The sequence below is a fragment of the Pinus tabuliformis genome, chromosome 1_2 (assembly GCF_031772625.1).
Source record: "Pinus tabuliformis cultivar Carrire ecotype Pingquan chromosome 1_2, CPIR1, whole genome shotgun sequence".
Taxonomy (NCBI): Eukaryota; Viridiplantae; Streptophyta; class Pinopsida; order Pinales; family Pinaceae; genus Pinus; species Pinus tabuliformis.
The window spans coordinates 830,923,894-830,950,971 of NC_142298.1; the positions used below are offsets into that span (position 1 = coordinate 830,923,894).

General features: G+C 32.9%; 2 protein-coding genes and 1 long non-coding RNA gene across 3 annotated transcripts; all 3 read right to left on the bottom strand.

Annotated features, from left to right (window-relative positions):
• Positions 1-11,169: 11,169 nt before the first annotated feature.
• Positions 11,170-20,764, bottom strand: LOC149208491 (elicitor-responsive protein 3-like). Its single transcript, XM_089394081.1, has 5 exons — positions 20,584-20,764; positions 20,361-20,426; positions 12,116-12,242; positions 11,875-11,992; positions 11,170-11,238 (listed from the first exon to the last, which is right to left on the bottom strand). Exons 1-5 carry the CDS (start codon positions 20,669-20,671, stop codon positions 11,170-11,172), a joined length of 468 nt encoding a protein of 155 aa, XP_089250207.1. The 5' UTR covers positions 20,672-20,764.
• Positions 13,133-18,136, bottom strand: LOC149208492 (protein REDUCED CHLOROPLAST COVERAGE 2-like). The gene is made up of 3 exons (XM_089396632.1): positions 17,583-18,136; positions 13,401-13,459; positions 13,133-13,210 (listed from the first exon to the last, which is right to left on the bottom strand). The coding sequence occupies exons 1-3, from the start codon at positions 17,728-17,730 to the stop codon at positions 13,133-13,135; spliced, it is 285 nt and encodes a 94-aa protein (XP_089252758.1). The 5' UTR covers positions 17,731-18,136.
• Positions 18,564-19,100, bottom strand: LOC149208493 (uncharacterized). The gene is made up of 3 exons (XR_016252777.1): positions 19,031-19,100; positions 18,791-18,846; positions 18,564-18,632 (listed from the first exon to the last, which is right to left on the bottom strand). It is a non-coding gene; the product is annotated as an uncharacterized LOC149208493 (long non-coding RNA).
• Positions 20,765-27,078: the final 6,314 nt, after the last annotated feature.

A 27,078-nucleotide genomic window follows, 5' to 3' on the forward strand; every position in this document is an offset into this window, starting at 1 on the left:
GAATTTTCCCCATTGGGGAAGTATGTGAAATTTCTTTGTGCCCCTTGCTTTTATTGAGTTTCTAATTAGCTTGATAGGTGTTTTTATTATTTGTGCCACTTATTGTCATCAGTGATCATCTCCCAAAGCACTTTAGAATTTATAAATTCTTATGTCTTCATAAATCTCTCTCTATTTCACATCATGTGGTTGTTGTGGACAAAATTTAAAAGCCATGCCTCCTTTGAAACCCTATTATATGAATTTGGAAACAAAAATAAAGTGCTCACATATCATTTTTCTCTAGAAAAATTAGCTTGCTTATCTTATATTTTTCCCAATAACTATATTCATAATGGCCAAATATTTTACAATCAAAACATTGAACTTGGGGTTTTCCATATTTCTTTAGACCCATCATTATTGTCAATATCTTTTACTTTGTTATTTGTATAAAACTCTTTCCTCAATTTTCTTGCAATCTTCTTATTTATGCGTGCCTCAAATTTTTTCATAGAAAACATTCCTAGCTTCATGACTTTTATCTCTCCATATGTTCGCATTTTCTAGTATCTTCAACAAATCTATTCAACCTTTGCTCATAAGATTGAAGAAAACCCATAAGCTAATATAGAAAAAAAGTTCAACAACTTTTTGATCTCTTAAATATTTTCCAAAAAATCTAATTTCATTCACTATTCCCATAATTCTAGTGAAAATATACTTTATAAATTATGAATTTTGCTTGCAAAAAGTATCAAACTTTGTTCTAAGATATTATAATTTATTAGCTTTTGCCTTAGTTATTCAATTATATGGTTCATGCACCTAGAAACTTTATACAACCTAGTTTGGGGGAGATGATGTAGTTTCTTTAAATGAGTGAATTTAAATATTGGTTCAATATGCAAGAGATGTTGTAGTGGTTTTAAATGAGTGTAAACATTGAAATGTGAGATTAATATGGGAAAGATGTTGTAGTGTCACTATAATGAAGCATTAGATCAAAAATAATAATAACAAAGCATGATGTTACATTAGTTTAACAAGTAATAAAAATAATAAATCTATTAAATTCAATTTGTTATTTTGTAATTATAAAAAAAAAATACCTATATGCATATAAGGGTTTTAATAAAATTAAAAATAAGAATATATGTAGAGAGATCTTAACTCTAGATTTACCAAGCCCATAGAGGAATCAAATCTCTCTAAGTGCAAATCTTTGCTCAAGTTTTGTACTCAAAATGAAGTTTGTATCTTGAGAAATTTAGTCCTTATTAACACTTAGTAGATCTAGAGCTGAGATAGATCTATCCTAATTGTAATACTTTTCATATCTCCTTTAATTTCGTTATTATAACATATCCTAAAAAATAAAATCATGCACTACTTACAAGATAAAAATAAAGATTTTTGCAAAAAAAAATCATTAATTTCTTTAAAAATAAATTTAATTAACAAAAACCTAAACATCAACAAATTATATATAACTATTTCTCATAATTTTAAGAAAAAACAAAATTCTCATTTGTATACTCCAAAGACTTCAAATTTTGCTCAACTTTTCATTTTTATACCCAAAAATTAAAACAAACATTTATTTAAAAACTTTCCAATATTATTATCAATAACTTTGAATTTATACAAATTTTAACCCAAAAAATATATATATATACAACCATCCATTGTTCCCATATTGTTATCAATAACTTTCAATTCAATTAAACTTTACAAACAAATTTAATCGTACACAGTACAACTTTAATGATATCAATTCTTAAAGTATAAGAAAATAATTATAATAAATATTTTTTTATAATGAAAATAATAATAACAACAGCTAACACGATGCATGATTGAACCAAAATATCATATTAAACAATGAATTCCATCATTAAATTTATAAGTTGGCACTCCATCCCAACTCTTCCATTAGTCCTTTGGATTTTCTAGCTACGTAAACAGCTTCCAGCAAATTCCTTTTCTGCATATCTTGTGCCGACATTTTGGAGCTGTTCACTAATATCTCCATTGATATCTGCTAATGCGCTCTGTAATTCATCCAACAGTTCCATAAAATCACCACGTAATGTGTAATCTATACTCTTGCATGATTAATTTGTACAACGGGCTAGCCTATGTCCAGTCCGTTTTACTTTCTTCTCCATGTTCAGAAATCTTTACAGCTGCCTCTTTTATTGATGCCCCTCTTTTAGGCCACAAACAAGTTGAGGGAGAGAGAATCTAATGGGAGATATAATTAACATAGATTTATTTTAACCATTAATCTAATATGAGTAGAGAGATCAAAGTTTTGGGTACAAATTTATTTTAAAATGTAAAAAATAATGTGTAGTTTTTTATTATTTAAATTATATTTTGAAATGCTCTATATAATATGTATATTGAATCATTTTATCAATACATTAAATTAGTTTTTTTATTATTAATATATTTTTAAATATACATCTATATTAATTCATATTAAAATATTTTATTCATAAGCAACCTTAGATATTTTATTGTATACAATATTAAAATATTTTCTTTTATTATATACAATATTAAAATATTTCTTTTAACTTTTTTGCCTACATAGATATATGAAGTTGATAGTTTCTTTTAACTTTTTTCTTTTTGCTTCTAATTATTTTACATGAAACTATATTAAGTCATATGGAAAACTACATATCATTTTTTTCTTTTTTATTATAGTCGACATTGTTTTTCTATTTAGAGAATATTTTATTTTTATTTTAAGAGGGACGGATATATCTACACATCGCCATCACACTTAATTGTAGAATGATTTTCTATTTAGATAATATTTTATTTTTATTTTAAGAAGAACAAATATACCTTAACTGTAAAATGAGCGTCTCCACTCAATGATAATAAAATTATTAGAAAATTCTGCAGATAGCATAGAAGCAAAGAGAAGGGACAGATTGGCAGGGTTTGAGAGCAACACTTGCACTACACCACTTTGATGGCTTTGAATCTTGGTTGGAGCTGTTAGATGCTTCAATTACTCAACCTACAACGAACTCTCCACGAGTTGTAGCAAGTTTACAACATAAGCACACTCTCCATGAGTTGTAGCAAGTTTACAACATAAGCACATTGGTCAAAGTGAAACATATCTAGGATAGTAAAATGGAAGGTAGGGCATGTAACATATTGGTGACAACGGTAAGTCAAGAACCACAGAACATGCTCTAATACCATGTTAAACACACATAAAATTAATACACAGAATTTAGATCAACTTGTGTAATTGCATTCTATTCACAAAATGTACATATTAATAAATAGTATTCTAACCCTTGGTTTGAAAATGTACATATTAATAAATAGTTTTCCAACCCTTGGTTTTCATCTTCCCAGAGATGACTTGGACTTCTATGACTATTAGAATTCCTCCACACCATGTGTGGAACAAATATGATGAGAGATAGACTAATTCTAGAAGTTTATGAGATAAGAAGGAATGGGTGAAAATAGGAATGAAGATATATTGAGAGATTCATTGAAGTATTTGGAGAGCTTATAGGAGATGGATATGGATATATTGAGGATATAGTCAAGGAGATTATGACCGCCTATGGTTATATAAGATAATAGTTGCAACACTCAAGGATTGATGAATTAAATATAATTTTCCTCCTCTATAGAATTGTGTAAAATGTCACTTGAATTTATAGATTCTTCTATATTCATAAGGCTATCTCTATTTACAGCAATGTGGTTGTTGCAGACACTATCCAAAATCCATAGCTTCTTTGAAGCCCTAATAAATTAATCTCAAGCCAAAAATAAAGTGCACACTTCTCATTTTTCTCCAAAATGATTAGTTTGTCCCTCATTTTTTCCTCCACAACTATATTCATAATGGCCAAATATGCTACAATAAAAACATTGAGCTTGGGTTTTTCTAGTTCATTATCCCTTACTTTGTTATTTGTATAAAACCTTTCTTCCCCTATTTAAGTTCTATAGAATTTCTTCGTAGAATAAATTATTCTCAACATAAGGCATTTATCACTCTAAATATTGGCCTTTTCAAGTATTTACCAACACATATATTCATCCTTTGCTCGCAAGATTGAAGAGATACCTTAAGTTCATATGCAAACAATTTGAGCAATTTTTTGATCTCTTATATATTTTCCATAAATTTTATTTGACTCAGTTTTTCTAGTGAAAAAATACTTTATAGATTATGGCAAAGATCCTCATGCTCTTCTAAGATATTAAAATTTATTAATTTTTTCCTCATTTAACTTTTAATATGTTTGTGGCACTAAGAGACACTCTACAACCCAATATGGGGGCTATGTTGTAGTGTACTTAAATGAGTGGAAGCATTAAAATGTTTGTTCAATATGGGAGAGATGTTCTAGTTGTCCTAAATGAGTGGAAACATTGAAATGTAGAAGATGTTGTAGTGTCAATAAAATGAAGCACTAAATCAATAATAATAATAATAAAGCATAATGTTTAATAAATTAAAAAGTAAATGCATCTCTATTCCTAAACGTTGGGGAGGATGGGGCATAAAAAGGCTTGAGTTATTCTTGAAAGCCTTGGCTGCTAAACTGGGTTGGCAGCTCGTCAGCTCTAATAGTCTCTGGACCTGGGTAGCACTAGCAAAATATATATGGCCTACAACTTTGATGGATTGGCTCAGACAGTCTCGTCCCCCTGCTAGCAATATCTCCAACATATGGAAGGAAATGTTGAATGCTCTCCCCATTCTGCGACTTGGCATTACCTGGAGAATTAAGGAAGGAAACGTTGTCCGCATTGGATTGGACCCTTTGGTAGGATGCGGAAACGCTCACAGGTTACCTGCCGATTTAATTAGCTATCTAAATGATAGAGGCATCATTTACATCAAGCACATTGGCGACCACCACAACACCACTATCTTTCAACAAGCTTGGAAAACAGCTAATGATTTGGACATACCTATACACTGGAGACAAGACTGGCAGCTATATATAGAAGCCCTCACACAGGCCCACATTTGTTTAATAGAGGAACCTGACGAAATCATCTGGGCCCTTGCCAAGTCTGGTCTTTACTCCTCGAAAGAAGGGTACATCAGCCTTATGGAACCCCATAAACCTCAATCTATTGATCCTACATGGAAGTCCTTCTAGAAACTCAAGGTCGCCCCACGCACCCGTCTGTTAATGTGGAATATTCTCTTTGAAAAAGTCCCAACGGGTGCCAATCTGATGAAGAGATCCTTCCACAGCCCCTTCCGATGCCATCTATGTCGAATGGCTGATGAGAACACCGATCATCTCTTCCTGTATTGCCCTTCATCTAAAGAGTTATGGAACGGAATATCTGTTCACTACCCTTCCTTACTCCCCTGGCAAGGTAACAACATCCAAGATTCTTGGAATTTATGGTGCCTTGCTCATAAAGGAAAAGCCCTGAACATGCCTCTCCTTGTCAACTGGGCCATTTGGATATCTAGGAATCAATCCATTTTCAATCTCAGAGAACCGCACTGGCCATCCATCACTCAGCACATAATCTCAGATTATGATCTCCTTCCAGAAGAGGACCCCGTTGCCCCTCAACGCATCATCTCCCCGGAAATCATAGACAAATCTAAACCATGGGCTTACTTTGATGGCTCTGCCCAGGAAGATGGATGTGGAGGGGGACTGATATTACACCTGAATGATAAACACTGCTACAAAATCCAAATTAACTTGGGGATGGGCATGAACAATTTTGCTGAACTCTGCTCTGCAAAACACCTCATACATTTTGCATTATCTCATCATTGCACACACCTGCAGTTATTTGGTGATTCAAAAATCGTATGTAATTGGCTCAACAATACATCTCAATGCAATGCATATACTCTCAGACATATTCTGGAGGAAGCGCACAGGTTGATAAACATATTTGACTCTTTTGTCTGTCGACATATCTACAGGGAACAAAATACGGAGGCTGACCAACTTTCAAAAGAGGCAACGCATCTTCAAGACAATGTCTGGTTGATACAGGGGGAGATTGATGGTACCCACCATCAATATTACCACAGACCGTTTATAAAACAGGGACAAATTGAGCTCTAAGCTCATGTTTTTTGAAGTGCTTATTATATAAACATGTATTAGTTTTTTTATATCAGTCGGCTGTAAAAACAATTCATGTATAGACAGTCATAGTACTCTCAATGTACAGAGGAGAAATATATATTTTTTGCTTCTCTTTTCCCTCTAGCTATAGAGGGCAGTTTTTGATTAACACTGATTACAGACTCCCTGCGAGGAGATCTACCACTCAGCAATCAAATTTTTGTAAACAGACTTATATGTCTCCTGATAAGGCAAGTAAAGCCTCCATATGCATATGCCTCGGCATCTACAAAATGTAATTTCTTAAGTTAATAGAAATTACGACTTTTTCCAAGGGAAAAAAAAAAAAAAAAAAAAAAAAAAAAAAAAAAAAAATTAAAAGTAATAAAAATAATAATAAATTGATTTAATTTAATTTGTTATATTGTAATATTGTTTATATTAAAAAAATGTCAAACAATTTAGAAAAAAAAAAAATTATAAAATACGTCTCACATTAAAATAAATTTAAATAATAATTAAACCAAATTAATTTAAATTTTATTTAAATAAAAACTAATTATAATTAAATTTAAATTAAACAAGGGTAGTAAAGTATTGAGAAGTCTGTAATTAATTTAACCATGTATAGGTATTGATCTTACTTCTATGTAACTCCAATTTACCTAGAAAGCAATAAAATGCCCAAAGTGAATGATATTAAGAATACAACCATCGGTAAAATGATGTATTTTCTCTAAAAAGTGTTGTGACATTATCTACGTCAATAAAAGTTGTTACACCGAGAATTCCTAATAAGGTCTTTAGATATAGATTATTTTTTAAGCAAGTTTCAGATAATGATAGAACCCCTAAAAATAATTATTTTCATACACTATTTCAAAAGAGTGAATGTGACTCTAAAACTAAAACATACAAATAGAAAATAAAAAAATCATTACATGTACAATATTGTTATTTCTAGGAAGTAGAAATAATGAACATGACATTGGATGTGCTGACTGCATTTCAAAGATCTCTCAATACTGTGATGGAATGGATTCCTGAAGAAGTAAAAATAGAAAAGGCACATGTATTCTTCCATATGTATGCTTACCAACTTTGATCTATCTATCAAGATTTCACTAAAGCATTTTAGAATCCCTTCAAAAACACCAAATGTACATCAGCACAGGAATTAGTGTGAAGGAATGTTTAGGATGTGTTATGTTTATTGTAGTATGATTGCAATTACAACTACCACATCCACCTAATGTACACATGGTTATTTTTGATAGGTATCAACAACAGAAGTTGAATCAGTTCCATCTAGGGAATGGATGGTGAAGCCTTTGGGCATGGACCAACTCCATTCTACTTATGGGTATGGATTTTCTCAACTTCTTAGAAAATATTGATCACATCCTTGCGCTTCAAAACAACCATACAATGGCTGAAATAGTTAGCATTTCCTTCTACCTCTCATTGGAATAGTTATCTTTTTGTCTTAAGAACACATTTGTGGAAGGCATTGCAGGGTAATAGTTAACAAACAGAAGAATTCATTGTTTTATGAGGGGGATTCAAAAGGAATACAATGATAAGATGTATCCCCACCGTTTAATCATGCACCCTCCATCCATATCCAAAATAAGAACACCTATCAATATAACATGTCTTTAGCTCCTTCCCATCCCATCTTTCTCCTTTTCTATGAAAGGAATATTTATTAATTTTACCATCATAAATCAGCTAAAATAAGTTCATATTGTCAAGAGCATAACTTCTTATGCATAAATTGAAACTTAAATTTCCTTATAGTTTTAGAAACAATAGTCTAGCCCTCACAAATTCTAGACTATGTTTACACTTTCGATCAATTTTTTACTCAAATTTCCTCATTACATGCCTCGATTTTAAATAGGCTTTGTTGTATAAATTTGTCTTTGTTTCAAATTTCAAGTGCAAGAAAAAAGGAGCTACAAAAATGCACCACTCCTACCAAAATCCACATGATAAAAATCTTTGATGAACCATATGATACAAAAGAAGATGATATGGGGAACAAATGGACTGTCTAGAAGTAAAATCTATTGAAAATGTAGAAGAGAAAACTAACCTATAATTTTTTTGAAATCCATGTTGGGTGTCACCCAACATGAACTAGTTAGAGTTGAATGCAGAATAAAAAGGAGAATCGATGTTTCCTTTATTGATATTGGAAGTACTCATAGCTTCATTGATTGGAAGATGGTATTGAGAACATATAAAAAAATATTCCCTTGGGCAAGTTCCAATTTTGGTTGCCTATAAGTCTGCCATGGCATTAAAAGGAAGGCTTAAGGGTCTAAAGGTACTTTGTACAACCATGAGGTAACTTCTAAATTTATGTGGTTGCATTGGTAGGTGCTTATGTGGGTGTGTGTGCTCAATGGTTGAAAACTTTAGGAGTTTATGTCACAAACATGTCTAAGATGCTAATGAAATTTGGAGTGGGGCATCACTGGATCACCAGATGAGAAACGCATCTAGGTTCCAACAAATTATGTTTTCTCATAAAATGATTAAATGCTTGACTAATCCACAATTTAGTTATATTTTATCAAAGGCTTGCATGGGAAGCCTCGTATGTTGAACCAAGAGACAAAGGAGATGAAAAAATTGATTGATTCTTTTTTAGATGTTTTTCGAGATGTACCCTATGGGCTACCATGTGAAAGAGACTAAGACCTAACTATTACTTCTACCTTCTATGCTAATCTTTCCTATGCTCCCACCTTATGGAGTTTCCTTTGCAACATGTAGTGCAATTGGTAGTTATTTTTATTTTAAGACGGACAGACATACTTAAACATCGCCTCATGACTTATGTAAACAATTTTCATTTTAATAGAAAATGTTCATTTTTTCTTTATGAAAAAAATATGCATTATTCACAAAAGCAGGAAATTGAGAATACAAAGAAATTCATGAGATCTGGGAATTCAAAATTGAAATTTTAAATTGCCATTTTAAATTTTAATTTTGAATTCCAATGTCTCATGAATATGCCCTCGACCAACTCAATACACTCTTTAGGCCAACTCAGGCCATAGACCAAGTGTATTGTGCATGACATTGAAATGTAATGGGGATCAATTATGCATGGTCGTCGACATATTACTTACTAACATAGATTCATCTTAAGCACAGATCTAACATGAGCACAAAAGGATCAAATTTTGAATCAAATTTATTATTTTTTTAATGTTATACAGATTACATAACATGTTCCTTGAACCATTTTATTAGTGCACATTAAACTTGTTTTTTATTCATAACTCACATTCCATATTTTATTCTACACAACATTAAAATAAATTATTTTAACATATATATATATATATATATATATATATATATATATATATAAAAGTTGATATCATGTGTTAAACTTTTTTTTAAAAGTATAAGGTTTAAATATTTTACTCACATATTTTTTTTACTTTTAATTGCTTAAGATCAAATTATACTAGCATAGATCCATCTTAAGTACAGATCTAACATGAGCTAGATGGAAGTACAAATCTAACATGAACGAGAGGAATCAAATTTCTTCACATGCAAACTTTTTTAGCGTGCAAAGTACAATGTTATTTTCATTATTTAAATTGTATTTTTAAATGCTAAATAGCCTACATATAAGACCAAATAAACGTTTTAATCATAAAAGCTTAATTTATTCATGATATATACATAATTGTCATTAAAATATTTTACATAACATGTACATCCAAATTAAAAGGGTTTTTTATTATTAATGTATTTTTAAGTATATGTCAATATTAAATCGTATTAAAATATTTTATTGATAACCCACATTGAATATTTTTTATATACAACATTAAAAAAAAAAAATTAACAATTTTTTCTATATATAGATATATATGAAGTTGATCTCAACATAAATTAGTTAACATAGATCCTAAAATAGTTTATTTAAATCTCTTGTTCAAATAATTTTGAAAAATATAAGATTTAAACATGTTACTGACATTTTTTTTTTCACTTCTAATTACCTTACAACATATTCATTTTTTTTATTATAGCCAACATTATTTTTCTATTTACAACATAATTTTTATTTTTTATTTTTATTTTTATTTTAAAGGGAACAGACTGACGAAAGACATACACATCCCTCATACTCGGCACTAGAATGAGCCTATGGACTCAATTAGGTCATATGAACAACTAATTAAAGATGCATAGCATTTTTTCCTTTTTTTATTATAGTTGACATTGCTTTTCTATTTAGAGAATATTTTATTTTTATTTTGGTTTTGATTTTAAGCGAGACAAAGATATTTTCACATAGTCTTCACACTAGGTTAGAGAATGAACCTCTAGGCTCAATCTAGTGTAAAAGTATCATTTTTAATGTAGCTAAAGTTTCAGTTTCACATGTAAATTTCATGGGCATCAAACATTCATAATAATCGTGTACAAGTCACTTGTCAACAAATGGGTAGCCAAAAAGCATGGAATTTGGTGATTTTACCTCTAATACAGCTCAAACTTTTCCCACGTTTTTAAAATGATCAAAAGTCACTAGAACTCCAAAAGTCATCAAAATTCTCTAATGCTAAGGATTGAAATTTCTACCTTGGTCACGGAAGTTCAATCGGGAAGGAATCACTCGACCAAAACTCATAACTAGCATTTGCACCAGATGTTGCAAAGAAAACACCGTAAGGCATAAAGTGTGGAAATCCATTCTGTATAGTCTCTAGAGAAATCACAAGAGAAATCATAACGTTTCCATGAAGAGTTTCAATGATTGGTAGAAAAGATAAACATCAAACCACACAAAAAGTGTCATAGTCCAGGAACGATGTGGATACACTATTTCAGAATTTATGTGTTAGATGCGACACTAAAAGAGAGTCATAGGCGAGGAAAGATGCAGATATATTCCCAATAAACATTATTTCAGAATGATATACTCCCAATAAACACTATTTCATAATTTCTTGTGTTTGATGCGACAATACATTCGATTTCTTTGAAGGTTTTCTATGTTATCTGACCTACTGAACATAACAATTGAAAGGAATGGTCAGTAGGAGCCTTCTTTCCACCCTCCGACCTCCTCCATTGCTGCTTCCTCACAGCAATCTTCTTCTTCCTGCAATTTCCAATCACCATAATATGAAAAAACATATTTAAGTTCATAGGATTGAAGTAATTTTATGGGAATTTATATGAAAAAACACAATTACATGTTAGGGTTATGGAATCTAAATTAATTTGATAATAAATTCTGGGAATATTTTAGAATTTGAGAATATGATAGAATCTGCACCTGTTTCACCTTAATCTTATTTGTAATCTCTCTAAGATTCTCATATTCTACAATATTCATGGATCTTGAATATACTCAAAACCTACCATATTCATGGATCCATGAAATTCTAGAAAAGTATTTAACTTTAAAGTTTAAACTTTGTATTGCTCCCTAATATTTTCAAATTCTATTATTCATATATCTTGAATATTCTCAAAATTTACAATACATCCTTTATATCCATGGATCCTTTATATCCTTAAATCCATTAAATTCTAAAAAGATATTTAACTTTAAAAGATCTAGAAGGAATACGTTTAAACTTTTTATTGAGATTATCTTCTTACATCTGTAAAACAAAATTTGAAAATGAAATTTATAGTGATTGGTCAATATCCAGAGCTAATATGAATCCATCCTATTACCATGCAAAAAAATGTTTCTGATATAAAGAGCCTCTGCATATATAGAATCTACCTTAATAGTGAATGTGAGGCCAACTTTTATCTCCCCACAGTAGTTCTGGTCTGGAAGGACAACATTGTAGGAAGTTGGGGGTAGGCTTCCTTCCATGAATACTCCCTCCAAGGGAATGTTGTGCACCACAATCAGAAATATAAAGATATATGATCAGAAAACAGAAATATTGAAAAACGATGAAAGACTGTAGGATCTGAAAAAAATGACTGAGATCATAATGCTGGAGACTCATCTGCACCTTGCTTCCCCAACGAAGTCATCCGCGTTTCCACTATCGTTGTCCATTATTTTTAAGGTGAGTTCAGCAACCCCGTCGGCTACAATGAAAACAAATTGCTCATTCCACTCGGGATTGCTACCTTTACCTGCAATTTCAGAGATCCGATCTATTAATTTTTAACTCTATATATTTTTGGGGGGGGAATTTGTGAAATCTCCCTACTTCCCCTGCGTATAGAAAAGATTTTTGTAATTTCTTCTTCCCACAGATAATCCAGGGGCACTCAGTCATAACTAAGACCTCACCACGAACTCTTTCTTAAAACGATGTAACCATTTTCTCCATTGTTTGAAAAGCATTTGAACCCTGGATACCTATAAACAAACTTAAAAATTATGCGAACGAAAGAATTTTATCAGAGATTGGGGATCTATTTATTAGGGACTAGTCAGCGATGCTCTCAATAATATATGTTCTCAATACACGGCTAAAACCATAGGAATATGCATACTCAAGATAAAAACATTTATATTTTAAAGAAAGGCAAGACAAAATTTCTAGCTATCTCCCCTGACTTGTTCAGATGGGGGAGCAGAGTTATTGGTTACCTTCTACAAGAGTAAGGGCATAGGGCTTCAAGGTTGCAACATCTGATGAATCCCTCAACTTGTTGCCACGAACCTGGTATAATTCAAGTTTTTACCAAGTCATGGATACTTCAAGAAAACTAAGATGGCCAATGTTGCCATGGTCACACTTAAGCTTTACAAACTAATAATAGAACCAGTTTCACTGTACATAGCTATTTCTATCTTGACACGAACACCTGTGTTGTTAATGCAAGTAGGGTCATACCACATGATATCTTGAACAGAACCAGTCAATTGCAATCCACCAGCGTGTCAAACAACCCCATTATTTAATGAGCTTCTGAACTACTGATTTTCTTACCTCATGGGATAAAGAATAGTTGGTCAGATGGCATGTCCCCACATTCACAGCTAATAATCGACATAAATTAAGGATTTTCTTACCTCAGTTGGTCAGATGGCATGTCCCCACATTCACAGCTAATAATCGACATAAATTAAGAATACGGTCTGTGGAAATTCCCTGTTTCCATAAAAAAAACATATATTAAAATTTACTGTCGAACCAAACATAACTATCCATAGGTCTGGATGCTGCAAGATTGGATTATATTCATCATAATTCTTAAAGCTGGATCGAACATCTATGACGATACTTATGTTACCACCTACCGTCATAAGCACTGGATAATATTTTTTATGAGATAGCGTACCTTTAAAATAACTTGAGAATCATCTGGAGTGTTCGTGATGTCTAGCACAGTAGGCAGGACTGCAAGCAACAAACGATACCATATAGTCATTGGTTGCACCATAACAATTTCTTATTTTTAAAAGCAAACGGAGACCTCATATTTGTATTGATATAAAAGTACTAAGATCAGATGAACTTGTGAATAGCCAAGAAGCTGCCCACAGCTGGTCTTTGCCTTTTCAACCAATTAATGACATCCAGATTAGAGAGAACAACCACTAAAACGCAATGACAGGGCATCGGAGAGTAACCACGACACGGCCCATGCGATGCCACAGCCAAAATAATTGGATTATATTCATCATAATTCTTAAAGCTGGATCGAACATCTATGACAAGACTTATGTTACCACCTACCGTCATAAGCACTGGATAATATTTTTTTATGAGATAGCGTACCTTTAAAATAACTTGAGAATCATCTAGAGTGTTCGTGATGTCTAGCACAGTAGGCAGGACTGCAAGCAACAAACGATACCATATAGTCATTGGTTGCACCATAACAATTTCTTATTTTTAAAAGCAAACGGAGACCTCATATTTGTATTGATATAAAAGTACTAAGATCAGATTAACTTGTGAATAGCCAAGAAGCTGCCCACAGCTGGTCTTTGCCTTTTCAACCAATTAATACATCGAGATTAGAGAGAACAAGCACTAAAACGCAATGACAGGGCATCGGAGAGTAACCACAACACGGCCCATGCGATACCACAACCAAAATAATTGGAAAAAGGATACAAAGTATTTCTTGAAAAAGGATGCGAAGTATTTCTTGAAGATGTAAATCATAATATGACTCATCACAAATAATTTTTCTGAGATTCAGAGGAGGAGGCAGAGAAATAAAATGTTACAGATGCAATAAGCTGGGACATAGAGCTTTTGAGTGCCCAGAGAATGCAGAAACAAAGCAGAGGAATGCAATTGTTGCTCCAGCTGAGGGAAAGGCACCAGTGGCAGCAGTAACAAAAGAAGTAAATACACCAGAAAGTTGAAGAATCTCCGCAGCTCCTAACATGCGTGATTGATTGCATGTGATATATAATTACCTGTGTATTAAGGCAGCTTGGCGATGGTAAAACCTTATATGCTGTATATACGTGACTGTTTCATTATTCTGTTTGGTCGAATACGGAGTTAGTTTCATTATTCTGCGTGGTTTTCATTAGTGGTTCCTAGCTGTTTGCGCAGAGAGGGCTCTCAACTACGTGTGGTGGCCGGTTGAACTTACAAGTGCGGGCTCAAAAGAGCGTTGCTGCGGTAGATTAATGTGTGCCTAGTCTGTCTGCGGCAGACAGTTCTATTATTTAATTATGATGGCCGGGTGTGAACTCTAAACGCTGATCCGCTATTGCATACATTCATAGGGGGTTGTCCGTTGGTATTAAGGCACGATTGTATTAGAATGAAAGTGTATTAAACTGCTGTTGAATCATTTGTAGCGTAAATCCTTTAAAAAGGTTGTCACTAATAATAGATGTATAGTCCCCTTGTAAAGCCTGCGTGAAATTTTTAAATTTGCTTCCTTTGATTATAAATCAGAAAAGTTGTGGCTCGTTGGAAAAGGAATGAAGCTATCAGTTTAATGACTGATACGCCTGAAGACAATACAAGGGAAATAGAGGCGGATATTGAGGAGATTGCAATCAAATTGGAGAGACTATCCCTAACGTCTGCACCCCCGGAGAATTCTCAAGAAAGTTTAGGAAAAGTGATGGATTTTCTTTGATGGTTTTTTTTGTTTTTGGAGTTCAATGCGTTATGAATTTCTGAATACAAAACATCAAAATTATCATCTCCAAAATGATCATTCATAGACGAACATGACTACAACGATTTTACACCTTAAATAAAATTTGTCAATGGTATCAATCAGTGTTTCTCAATCTCAATAAATCATTTATGCTTTCTTTTCATCCCTGATGAGGGATGATGATGAGTGAAGTGCCAGAAAAGTTGTTTACTGTTTCAGTGATTTTTCCATTCTTTTTGTTTACTAATTGAGCAATGTTTGATATTGTGGGAGCCTTTATCACGGTTGAGGGCAATACCACATTCACTAGGCATTAAAACAACCTCTCTGCTGTCTTTCTGAGGCTGTGAAAATGGAAGCTATTGTTATTAGTTTGGGTATGGAAGTCTTTCATTAAATATTTGGATAGATTTCATTGTCAAAGAGAACCAAGACTCTTATGCTTTGGAGACAGTGTGCATTCTATGAGGCAGCGCAGTAGCAGGAACTTTGGGTATAAAATCTTTTGGGAGATGGTAATATGGTATTCTTCAGGACCTGGTTTGGGTAAACTAAGAAATTGGTGCATATCTTCTCTGTAAAAATTGTAAAACAGATTTGAGATTTTAAGAATGCATATGGATGAATATCTTTTCCAATGTGTGTAAAATGTGTTGAAATTCATTCAAATCTAAAAGATTAGGTTTAGAAGTTTTGTGTAAGGAAGTCACTTTCTAGAATTTAGTAAATGGTTACTGGGCAAAGTTGTTGATTAAATCTTCCATGTCCGAAAATAATGAAAGCAGAGGCATTAGATTCATGACTTCAAATGCCTTGGATAATCACATGGCTCAAAGAAGGGACTACGGATCAGATACATTTTTGAATACAGCATTGCCACCTCAATAGTACCAAGGTTCACAGAAGTATTAGTCAACCTTATACTACCCGGCTGTTTCGTGGATGGTCCTCTGGCTTTCTGGTACAAAGAAGGACAATCAGAGAATATGTTGTGGAGAGTTAAGGAAGTGGGTTCTACTGCCAATGAGTTTCTAACCAGAGCTTTGGTCAATTCTGATACCGGTAAAAGCCATGTTTGCCAAGTACTAATCTTACGAGGTGTGGTTCAACACCTTAAAAAACTTTTCCTCTATAGTCAGTTGTGTCAATTGATTTGCTCTATTATTTGAGCTGTGATTGATTCTTCTGAAGGAGGCGCTGGAAAATGGGTTTTATGCTATACACTCCAAGGCAACCTCTAAACCAGTGTTGTTGTGATAATTGATAGTCATTAGTATTGGTTTGGGCATGCACTGTTTACAGTTGTATGTGGGGAGATTTCGTTGTCTAATTACTTTATGCTTGTTCCTCAGAGTAGTTTCTCTTAAGACTAAGAGGAAGAGAATGAGTTTCAGCATGCAATATAAGATTGTAGTTTGAATGCGACATACAGTTTATTTATATAATTTCTATTCATTCTCACTTGATTGATATAATTTATCTTATGAGTGGTTTACCTTTTCCATTTGAATCTGAGATCAGATGAATCAAATGCATTAAGAAATTGTGATTTAGGTAGTTCCACGTGTCAAAAATAGCGCAAAAAGGTTCTGCCTGAAGCTGTAATAGATATAATCTGATTTTATTTTGCAGAATATTTTGAGCCTAATACCTTTTATGGAGGATAAGTCAAATTTGATATATCGCCCTGGGATGCCTCTGTTGAACATATCTAGCTGCAGTGACTGAGCATAGGAGTCAAACAGCGAAAAGTGAAAACAAGAAGAAGAAAAAGACTATTAAGTAGGGAGACATTCAGATGCCTTGGAGATGATCTCACAGTAATCTAACCGTAACCTACTGCTATATGCTTATGAAAATATGGACTTTTCTAATGTTGTTTTCTTTTAATCAAATCATTGTTATTTCTTCATTGTAAAGGAGTTGTGTATCATGTCTTTATGATCAGTATGAATGTTATTTACTCTGGATGCTATGTTATCCACAGATGTTAATAGTTAGTAGCAAGATATTGTATTCAGTCTTTATTTTTTTCTGTTTTTTATGATCGAACTGCTTCCTCACATCTTCCATATATTGGAGTTATGATACGATTTTCAATTCTTCAGTTTACACAATTAATTGGGTTACAGAGATTTTTAATTGGCCTCCTTTGTTACTGATTTATATCTTTTGTGTCTTCTGGGTGATATAAAAATGGAGCCTTGTTGTCTATATAATAAATCCGTATCAGAAAGCTCAACTACAAGCTGCTAATGCATACACACCAATGATTATACACATGAACTTTTAACCCAAGAAAATCATAAGTTTGCAATTTTGTCTTTGGTTTCTTGTTCTTACATAATATAAATCTGTGAACTTCCTAGGACATAAGTATCTTACTTATTTTTTTGGAAGATGCCCGATGTTTATAAAACTGATCCATGTGTCCCTTCTTTTTTCCTCCATCCTGTTTGCCTTTGCAAACTCTCATGTTCCTTTTCAACAGCTCTCTCTGGTTTTCCCTGTTGTAGGGTGACAATGTGAACATGGAAGAACTTCTACAAGCTAGTGTTGAGACAAAGCCCAGTCAACCCAATGGCAAAATGATTAGGTTCTGATGGATGTGCAGCAATCACAAGCGGATAGACATTGCCACTGCACATATAAATCAACACAAATCCAGAATCTTGCTTAGAATTAAAGACATTGACAGACATTTCAAATCTTGAACATCTAAAATATCTCAACATAAATGGGTGCATCAAGCAGGAAACCGTGAATCCTGAAGGCCTGAGATCACTGGAAAAACTATGCATGGAATTTTGCTTAGAATTAAACACATTGACAGATCTTTCATATCTTGAACATCTTAATTTTCTCAACAAAAATGCGCGTGTCAAACTGGAAACCCTGAATCTTGAAGGTCTGAGATCACTGGAATACCTGATATAGTATCTGATATGAAAAACCAAAGCGAAAGTCAAAACCATCAATAGCCACTGCATTGCAAAAGGAATCAGATCATTAAAAGATAAGTGAAGATCATTAAAATATATTTACAAACCATTCAAAAGAGGTTAAAAAATAGAAAGTCTAAATCAAGTGTTTGAACGCTGCAAACAAACCATTAAAAGAAAGGAAATTACGGAGCATAAAATCACAGGATGTGATGTAGCCTCTTACCTGAACAGAGGAAGCTGAGAAAAGATACTCGGATAAAACTTGGCCTGAAAAACATAAATGAAAAACTAAATCCTGTTTGGATTTTGGTATTGGCAGGGTGGGGTATGCGAGCAGGCTAATGCTTCCGGGAATGCAAAAACAAAATTCAGGTTCGCAGAGGGAACTCAGTTCTACTGGTGACCATTAGATTCCAGCCATTCTCGTATGCCCAAAGCATTCTCAACACACCCAAGAAAGTTTGGATTCAGCAAAGGGCATTGAAGACTCCTGCAGAGGCATTAACCACAAAAAAATTAAGCTTGAAAACTATCTAGTGGGCTGGAGAAATTCATCAAGAAGATCTGCTCCTCAAGATTGATTTTGATAAAGTCCTACACAGATTAGAATGGTATATTACTTCAGATATGATGAGATCACTGGAATACCTGATATAGTATCTGATATGAAAAACCAAAGCCAAAGTCAAAACCGTCAATAGCCACTGCATTGAAAAAGGAATCAGATCACTAAAATATAAGTGAAGATCATTAAAAGATATTTACAAACCATTCAAAAGAGGTTAAAAAATAGAAAGTTTAAATCAAGTGTTTGAACGCTGCAAACAAACCATTAAAAGAAAGGAAATTACGGAGCATAAAATCACAGGATGTGATGTAACCTCTTACCTGAACAGAGGAAGTTGAGAAAAGATACTCGGATAAAACTTGGCCTGAAAAACATAAATGAAAAACTAAATCCTGTTTGGATTTTGGTATTAGCAGGGTGGGGTATGCGAGCAGGCTAATGCTTCCAGGAATGCAAAAACAAAATTCAAGTTCGCAGAGGGAACTCAGTTCTACTGGTGACCATTATATTCCAACCATTCTCGTATGCCCAAAGCATTCTCAACACACCCAAGAAAGTTTGGATTCAACAAAGGGCATTGAAGACTTCTGCAGAGGCATTAACCACAAAAAAATTAAGCTTGAAAACTATCTAGTGGGCTGGAGAAATTCATCAAGAATATCTACTCCTCAAGATTGATTTTGATAAAGTCCTACACAGATTAGAATGGTATATTACTTCAGATATGATGACATGGATTGGTATCCTAAGGTCAAAAAAGCAATGAGGTATAACGTTGAGAACCTAACCAATCAAGTTATTCTGCAATGGTCCATCAGAAAGGGTTTTCTTTGTCCAATAAAATATTTCATCGCAGCTAATGCTCTAGGTTAGCTAGAGTCAAGTGCAAATCGAAGGAATGATCATTATCAGGTGCCTACAAGATGTTTTAAAATCTTGAACATCTTAATTTTCTCAACAAAAATGCGCGTGTCAAACTGGAAACCCTGAATCTTGAAGGTCTGAGATCACTGAGATCACTGGAATACCTGATATAGTATCTGATATGAAAAACCAAAGCCAAAACCCGTCAATAGCCACTGCATTGAAAAAGGAATCAGATCATTAAAATATAAGTGAAGATCATAAAAGATATTTACAAACCATTCAAAAGAGGTTAAAAAACAGAAAGTCTAAATCAAGTGTTTGAACGCTGCAAACAAACCATTAAAAGAAAGGAAATTACGGAGCATAAAATCACAGGATGTGATGTAGCCTCTTACGTGAACAGAGGAAGTTGAGAAAAGATACTCGGATAAAACTTGGCCTGAAAAACATAAATGAAAAACTAAATCCACATTGAGAATTGCAGACTCCCCAAGTTCTATGTAAAAATGTTGGTTTATGGCTTACTATGTAGGATTCCCTAAGGCTCTCCTTCGTGGAAGGTGATTGATAATCAAAATGAGTACTAAAGGTTTTCCAGGCGGGATTTGACACGGAAAAATTCGATTTACCTTCTGCCCAGCCGACCCCAAAATTGGCTCCCCTGAAATAGAGATTTCCACTAAAGATCATTATGAAGGGTTGCAGGCGGAGTATAGTCAGCCATGTTCTCAATAATATCTGTTCTCAATACACGGCTAAAACCATACGAATATGCATACTCACCGGACGCAACGCTGCTCTTCTGTTGCTGAGTTCGGCACTGGATAATGACATAGGGATCCATGTTACCTGCAACCACAGCCACATTAGAGAAAAATTAAATCAAAGATCCAACTGAACATACACCAGAACACATAATTCAGCTGTCTCATTAGCAATATTCGAATCCAAAGATTTATCAGATCGCCTAAAACGCAAGAGATCGGCTCGGATGATAATATATTACAGAGGAAATCAGTGTTTTGCAGCCCCTCGGCAGTGTTTTGCAGCCCCTCGGCGTTGACGAGCAGCACCTCCAGAGTTCCCCTCGGCATCTTGATTCTTTTCCTTCTACCTCCTGAAGCCGATTTCCACAGATCCAGGGTCCTGGAATATAGTATCGCCGAGCGAGGGCAAGTGCACCTGGAAGTAGCATAGCATCGAGCGAGGGCAACCGTCTATCTGCGGGGTCTCATCGTATACCCATCTAATCAATTGGATGGATGAGATTATTTTCATCGTCTAACACTTAAATCAAAGGCTCAGAAATGTACACGTAACCCAAGAGGAAAGTTGATTTCAAAGGGAAACGCCTTACGGCGTAATTAATTAGTTAATTAAATTTAAAATTATAATAAATAAATAAGATAAATAATTAAATATATAATATTTATTTAAAATATATTTACATAAATATTAACATAATTTAGTTCCTAAAAATAAATAGGCATCAAAACATTTGGCCCATAATACATTTCACAATCTCAAAATAATTTTTTTTGTAAGCTTGACAGGACTACATTTTCATCTTGTCCAATATATCACCCTAATTGTGGGGCACATAATTGAACCAGTGACTTCACATCAAGGAGTGTGTTAACAAAGCACCGGTAATTGAACTGTTGACTTCACATCAAGGAGTGGCATGTAATTGAACCAGTGACTTCACATCAAGGAGTGTGTTAACAAAGCACCGGTAATTGAACTATTGACTTCACATCAAAGAGTGCCTTAATAGAGCACCACATCACCGTCTATCCAAGACCCTATAAACCTCACAATAAAATTTATTTAAAAAAAAATCATAAAAAATAACTAAATTATAACTTTATTTTAAATTATTATTAAATAGTTATAAAAAAAAATTATATAGGAATAATGTATTTACTTTTTAAAAAACATATAATAATAGAGGCTTAACTCTACTTTATCATGAAAACTGTTAATTTGTAAATAACATTTTGTTATAATATTATATTACATACTTAATATGACAGATAGATATGACATTTTTTAATAAATTAATTTAAAATAAAATAATCAAAAAGAAATAACTAATTTAAAAATGATTTATAATTAATATTAAAAATATTCTAATATATTTTATGGAGGTTAAATTTCAAACCAATATAAAAAGTTTCAACTTTTCTGGTAATATTCCAAAACATATTGACTAAATATTTAAAATAAATGTGAAAATATAAGTCATTAAATTAAATTATTAAAAGAAAAAATGTTAACAGACTATTTTGCACTTTGAAGCAGAGGTAAAAACGCTTATAATTTTTCCCTAATATTTAAAATAAATGTGAAAATATAAGTCATTAAATTAAATTATTAAAAGAAAAAATGTTAACAGACTATTTTGCACTTTGAAGCAGAGGTAAAAACGCTTATAATTTTTCCCTTTTTGCTATTCCAAAAAACAAAAAATTATCTTTTAAAACGTGGAACATTATTCAGAAAAGCAGGAAATTGCGAATACAAGATTGCCCACCCCTGAAGAAATGATTGCTTTTCAGTTGTGAGACATGGAGGTAGCTCACGGCAACCCGAAGCTAACACTGGATGAGTTGACCGAATTATTGAGTCTTTTAGCAGGAGTTCTGGTATTCTTTACCCTTGTTGGCCTAGACACCTACAATGGATTAAAGAAGGGACTGCACTGGATACCTGGAGATGCTCTCATACTCAGTGCGCTCACAATTCAGCTTATGAACTTGCTCAATGGTGACAGTACTTTGCTCAAACAGATCTTGGACAACCCCGGGGCATTAAACGGTGAGCTCATAAAGAATAATTTATTTATGACACATTGCAGCAGAGTAATGGTGTGTGTGTTGGTAGGTTATTTGCTGCCAGGTATGGCCCGCCCCGGCTATGAAGATTCATGGGGTAAATTAACAGCTGTAGGATTGACTATGTTCCTGCATATTTCCTCTGAGTTGTTTACTGTTCATCAACGTTTAGGGCACTCTAAGGGCTTATCCCTGGTTCATCGCTCCTTCTATTTCTGGCCACATGTGAACGAGCTTACTGAGAATTCGTTCATTGTATCTAGTCTCATAATATCTCTATCACTGGTATGGCTCATTCTACTTCTCAGTTCTGCAACTATAGCTAATATTAGCATCCGGAATATTATGAGTCAAAGAATTCCTTTAATTCTTGCACAGCAATCAAATGGTGCTGAACGAAACACGTGGGAAGCAGTAGAAAATCAAGTACTGAAGTCTTGGATCGTTGCCCGTGGATGTTACCCAGAATACCTCATGGCCAGATCAGTGTTAGCCTCATCAGCCGCACTGGCAGTCACTGTTTGCATTTTAAGTTCAGTTCTTGGATGGATTGTGCAGGGTCCAATGATTCAAATATTTTACGGCCCCCAGTTCTGGTTGAAATTCATAATATCCATCCTAGAAGTCGTATTCAGTCTCGTAGGATGGGCAATCATAGGCTGGAGATGTATTACCTCCGTCACATATTACAGAAAATTGCGAACCGACAAGATGGAGACATGGCGTGAATATTTTCGGGTAGAGGACTTTTGGACTAGGCACATTCTTGAGTTGCAGGAAGCCAAAGAATTGAAGATGAGGAAACGAGAAGTTGATGAATGGGTAAGTAAAATAATGGTCACGGAAGAAAAATCAATAAGTTTACCAAACATATTGCTCCGACTGGTATTTTGGGTGCAATATGTTGTGGTTTCATTCAGTAAGGCATGTGGTTTCCTCACAGAGCTGATACTCTATAATAGGCTTATGGTCAGATTATTGTCAATGTTATTATCAAAGCACGAGGAAGAAGTTCAAAAGGAGTTGTTAGAATACGATGCAATTTTGCAGAACGTAAATGTTGCAGGGGAGACTCATCGGAGCGTGTTTCTAGCGAATCGAAAGTCCATCAAGCAAGCCAAAGAAATTCTGTTAAAAGGCAACCAAATGGACAAGGTTGCAAAGAACTGATCGAATTTCTCACAGCTAAGATGTCGCCGGGAGGAGTGGGTATGCAGTGTTCAAATCCTGGAACTTCACAATGTGAAACTGGTTTGAAGTTCTTGTGTAGAAGAGACCCCTGTGGCACGTTGGCCCTGGAAACGAATTTTTCGTATGCCAGCAAACAGTCTTGGAAGCTAACAGCAGTCTCATTGATCCATCTAATCATCCGGCTGTCCCCGCCATGTGGTACACATTCTTTAAAAGTATACTTGCAGGCATCTGAACTCATGGATTTGGTGGATGAGTCCAATCCGGAAACCGATAACTTGCTGAGTAGAGCAGCAGATAGAGTATACCAAACATTGTGTGATCAGGGTAGAGATTCCCCAGCTATTACAACAATAGAAGACGCAGCTGGAAAGATTTCTGAGGTTGCAGAAGAAAGTAAAAAGGACGCTGAAATGATTGGACAGGGGAGAGATTCTGTGGATTGGAAGAAGGCAGCGGCAGGCAACGCGTTGTACAAATTATGCAAGAGTATAGATTGCACATCAGGTGGTGATTTTAGGGAACTGTTGGATGAACTACAGAGCGCATTAGCAGATATTATTGGGGCTTGTATCAAACAAGTTGGGGCCACATTAGTGAGCAGCTCCAAAAAATGGGCACAAGAAATGCAGGAAAGGAAATTGCTGGAAGCGGTTTACGTAGCTGGAAAATCCACTGGACTAATGGAAGAGTTGGGATGGAGTCCCAATGTATAAATTTATTTTGCCCTGTTTTTAATACATTTTTTTTTTTTGTTATTATTGTTGAAGTTGTAACGTGAGATTAAATTTGTTTGTGAAGGTTGTATAAATCCAAATCATTGATAATATCATTGGAAAGCTTTTACATAAATGTCGTTTTAATATTTTTTATTTTAAATTTTATTGTTTAATATATATATATATATATATATATATATTTCGGGAATATGAAATTAAAATAAAAAATTGGTCGGGATTGTGAGATATATTGGAAAATGGTTGGAAAGCTTTTACATAAATGTCATTTTAATATTTTTTATTTTAAATTTTATTGTTTATATATATATATATATATATAGGGAATATAAAATTAAAATAAAAAATAAAAAATTGGTTGGGATTGTGAGATTTATTGGAAAATGGTTATATAGAATTTGTTGATGTTGTATTTTTTAACTATTAAATTTAAAGAAATTAATAAAGGAAAAAAAAAAAAACTGAAAATTTTCCTTTTCATTAAAAAAGTAAAGGATGATTTTTTTTTTTTTTGAAACTTATAGTAACAACAAATTAAAAGAGATATGAAATGTATTACAAATAGTCTAAGATTTATTTGGGATCAAATGTTTTTTCATTATAAAAGAATTTTGCATCTATAAAGATTTGATTTTTTTTAAAACTTGATTAATATAAAACTAAGATAAATCTATACTTGTTTAATTATTAATTATATTTATAATTATAAATATAAATATTTCTTTTTTAATTTTAATTTTTAATTTAGTTTTATTTTAATTTGAATTAATTATATGTGTCAATAAACTTTACTCCATTTCCAAATCAGTATTATGTATTTCTAAGAAACCAATTTATTAATGTTGTTTAATGTAAATTGCTATGAAAAATTAAATCATGTTCTAGGAGGGGATGTATTTGCCTCGAAAGCAATGGAAATTTCAGCATGATTTTGCTAAAATCTAGAGAATATTTTGTTAAAACAATATATAAAAGATGTCACAGACCAATTCCACTTGTAAAAACTCTGCACATAAATACAGCCAAAATAAATACAAACTTAATAAATAATAAAATAATAAACCTAACCACTAAATAATTCATTTTTATCACCATAATATAGATCACAGAAACCTATATTTGAATACCATTAATACTGCTTATCAACTCTCCTCTGCAATTTGCTCTTCGCAACCTGCGGAGTTTTTCTTCTATAAAACTTTTCGCATAGTGAAAGCTCTATACAAGCAAACCTCTTCACACAGGCAAACTTCCGTAAATCTGACTTCACACTTTAAGATGTCAGTCTTCTCCGCAGTTCAACAGTGCAGTGTGCTGCTCTTCGCAGCGTGTGGATCTATGCTTTGCTTGTCTAGAACTTTTCGCACAGTGGAAGTTCTCACAAGTAAATTTCTGTAAATTTAACTTTACACTTTAATTCTTGGATTCCATATACTGGAGATGCTGGTGAGGAAAGTTTTACACAAAAAAATTCCATTAATAATATTAATTTGAAATTTGTTCGAGTTTAGTTTCCGCTTTAGTTTAGGTAAAAAACCTGCAATAAGTTTAATTATGACATTATTAAGAAAAACAGTAACATCACAGTGTTAATGCCAGTGTCACTCTTAGAATTCTCACTTACAAAATAGCTAATCACAATATTAATCTTTTAATAATTTTAAAATTATTTTTCATTATATAGACACTATAACATTTTTCCCTATTAATCTCACATTTCAATATTTACAATATTAACTTTTTACACTTCTTTAAAACAAAACTTTCCAGCACTCTTCTAAATAATTGAATCAATATAAATTTCACAAATAAATTTAATCTTATTTACTACTGCAATTTTAATAATATCAAATTTTTGAAAAAAAATTATTAATAAAAAATACAATGAAAAAAAAAATTATTAATAAAAAATACACTGATTTAAGCAAAATACCATAGATTTCAATGTTTGACTTCATATCATAAAAATCATTAAATTTATAAGTTTGAAAATTCTCGAATTTGATAACGAATGATTTGATGTCGAATTTGATAACTAATGATTTGATGAAATTAAATTTGACCTCGCATAGATTTGTTTATTTGGGAACTTCTTCTAAAAAAAAGGTAATACTTAGGATTTGTTTATTTGGGAACCTCCTCTAAACAACGCAATACTTCTTAACCTACTAGTATTTTGTGTATGGATTTAAGAGTTTACATACCATTGTAATTAGTCTTATTCCCAATCTAGCCCGGACTCGTGCACAGATAGCTCTGTTTAGAATTTATTTGCATGGAATGTTAAAGTTAGTGTTGGGCTAATATTTAAAAGAAAAGAAATAAAAATAAGTGTGAAATTGGAATAATTATATATTTTAATTTGACTTTTAATGCTGAAAAGCCAAAAAAAAAATAGAAAAAGAGAATAGATTAGGAGTTATTTTTTAAATAGGTTTATATGTTTAGAATATATATTTATCTATTGGTAAGAGTTTTGGACAAGTAAGTTTTGAAACTGAATAATCATATTAGATTTAAGTTTCAAAGAAAAATCTTGGAGGGAAAAGGAAGAGGAAGTACGATTTTAGGAAGAGGAAGTACGATTTTTGAATTATAATTTTAGAATTGCTATATTATGTAGAGTTATTAGAAATTATCCAAAATTTAAAATGAATTAGAATAAAAATTAACAAAATGCATCATTGTGAGGGAAAAAAGTATACGAATCTAAGTCTTTAAGATGTATACTATTGA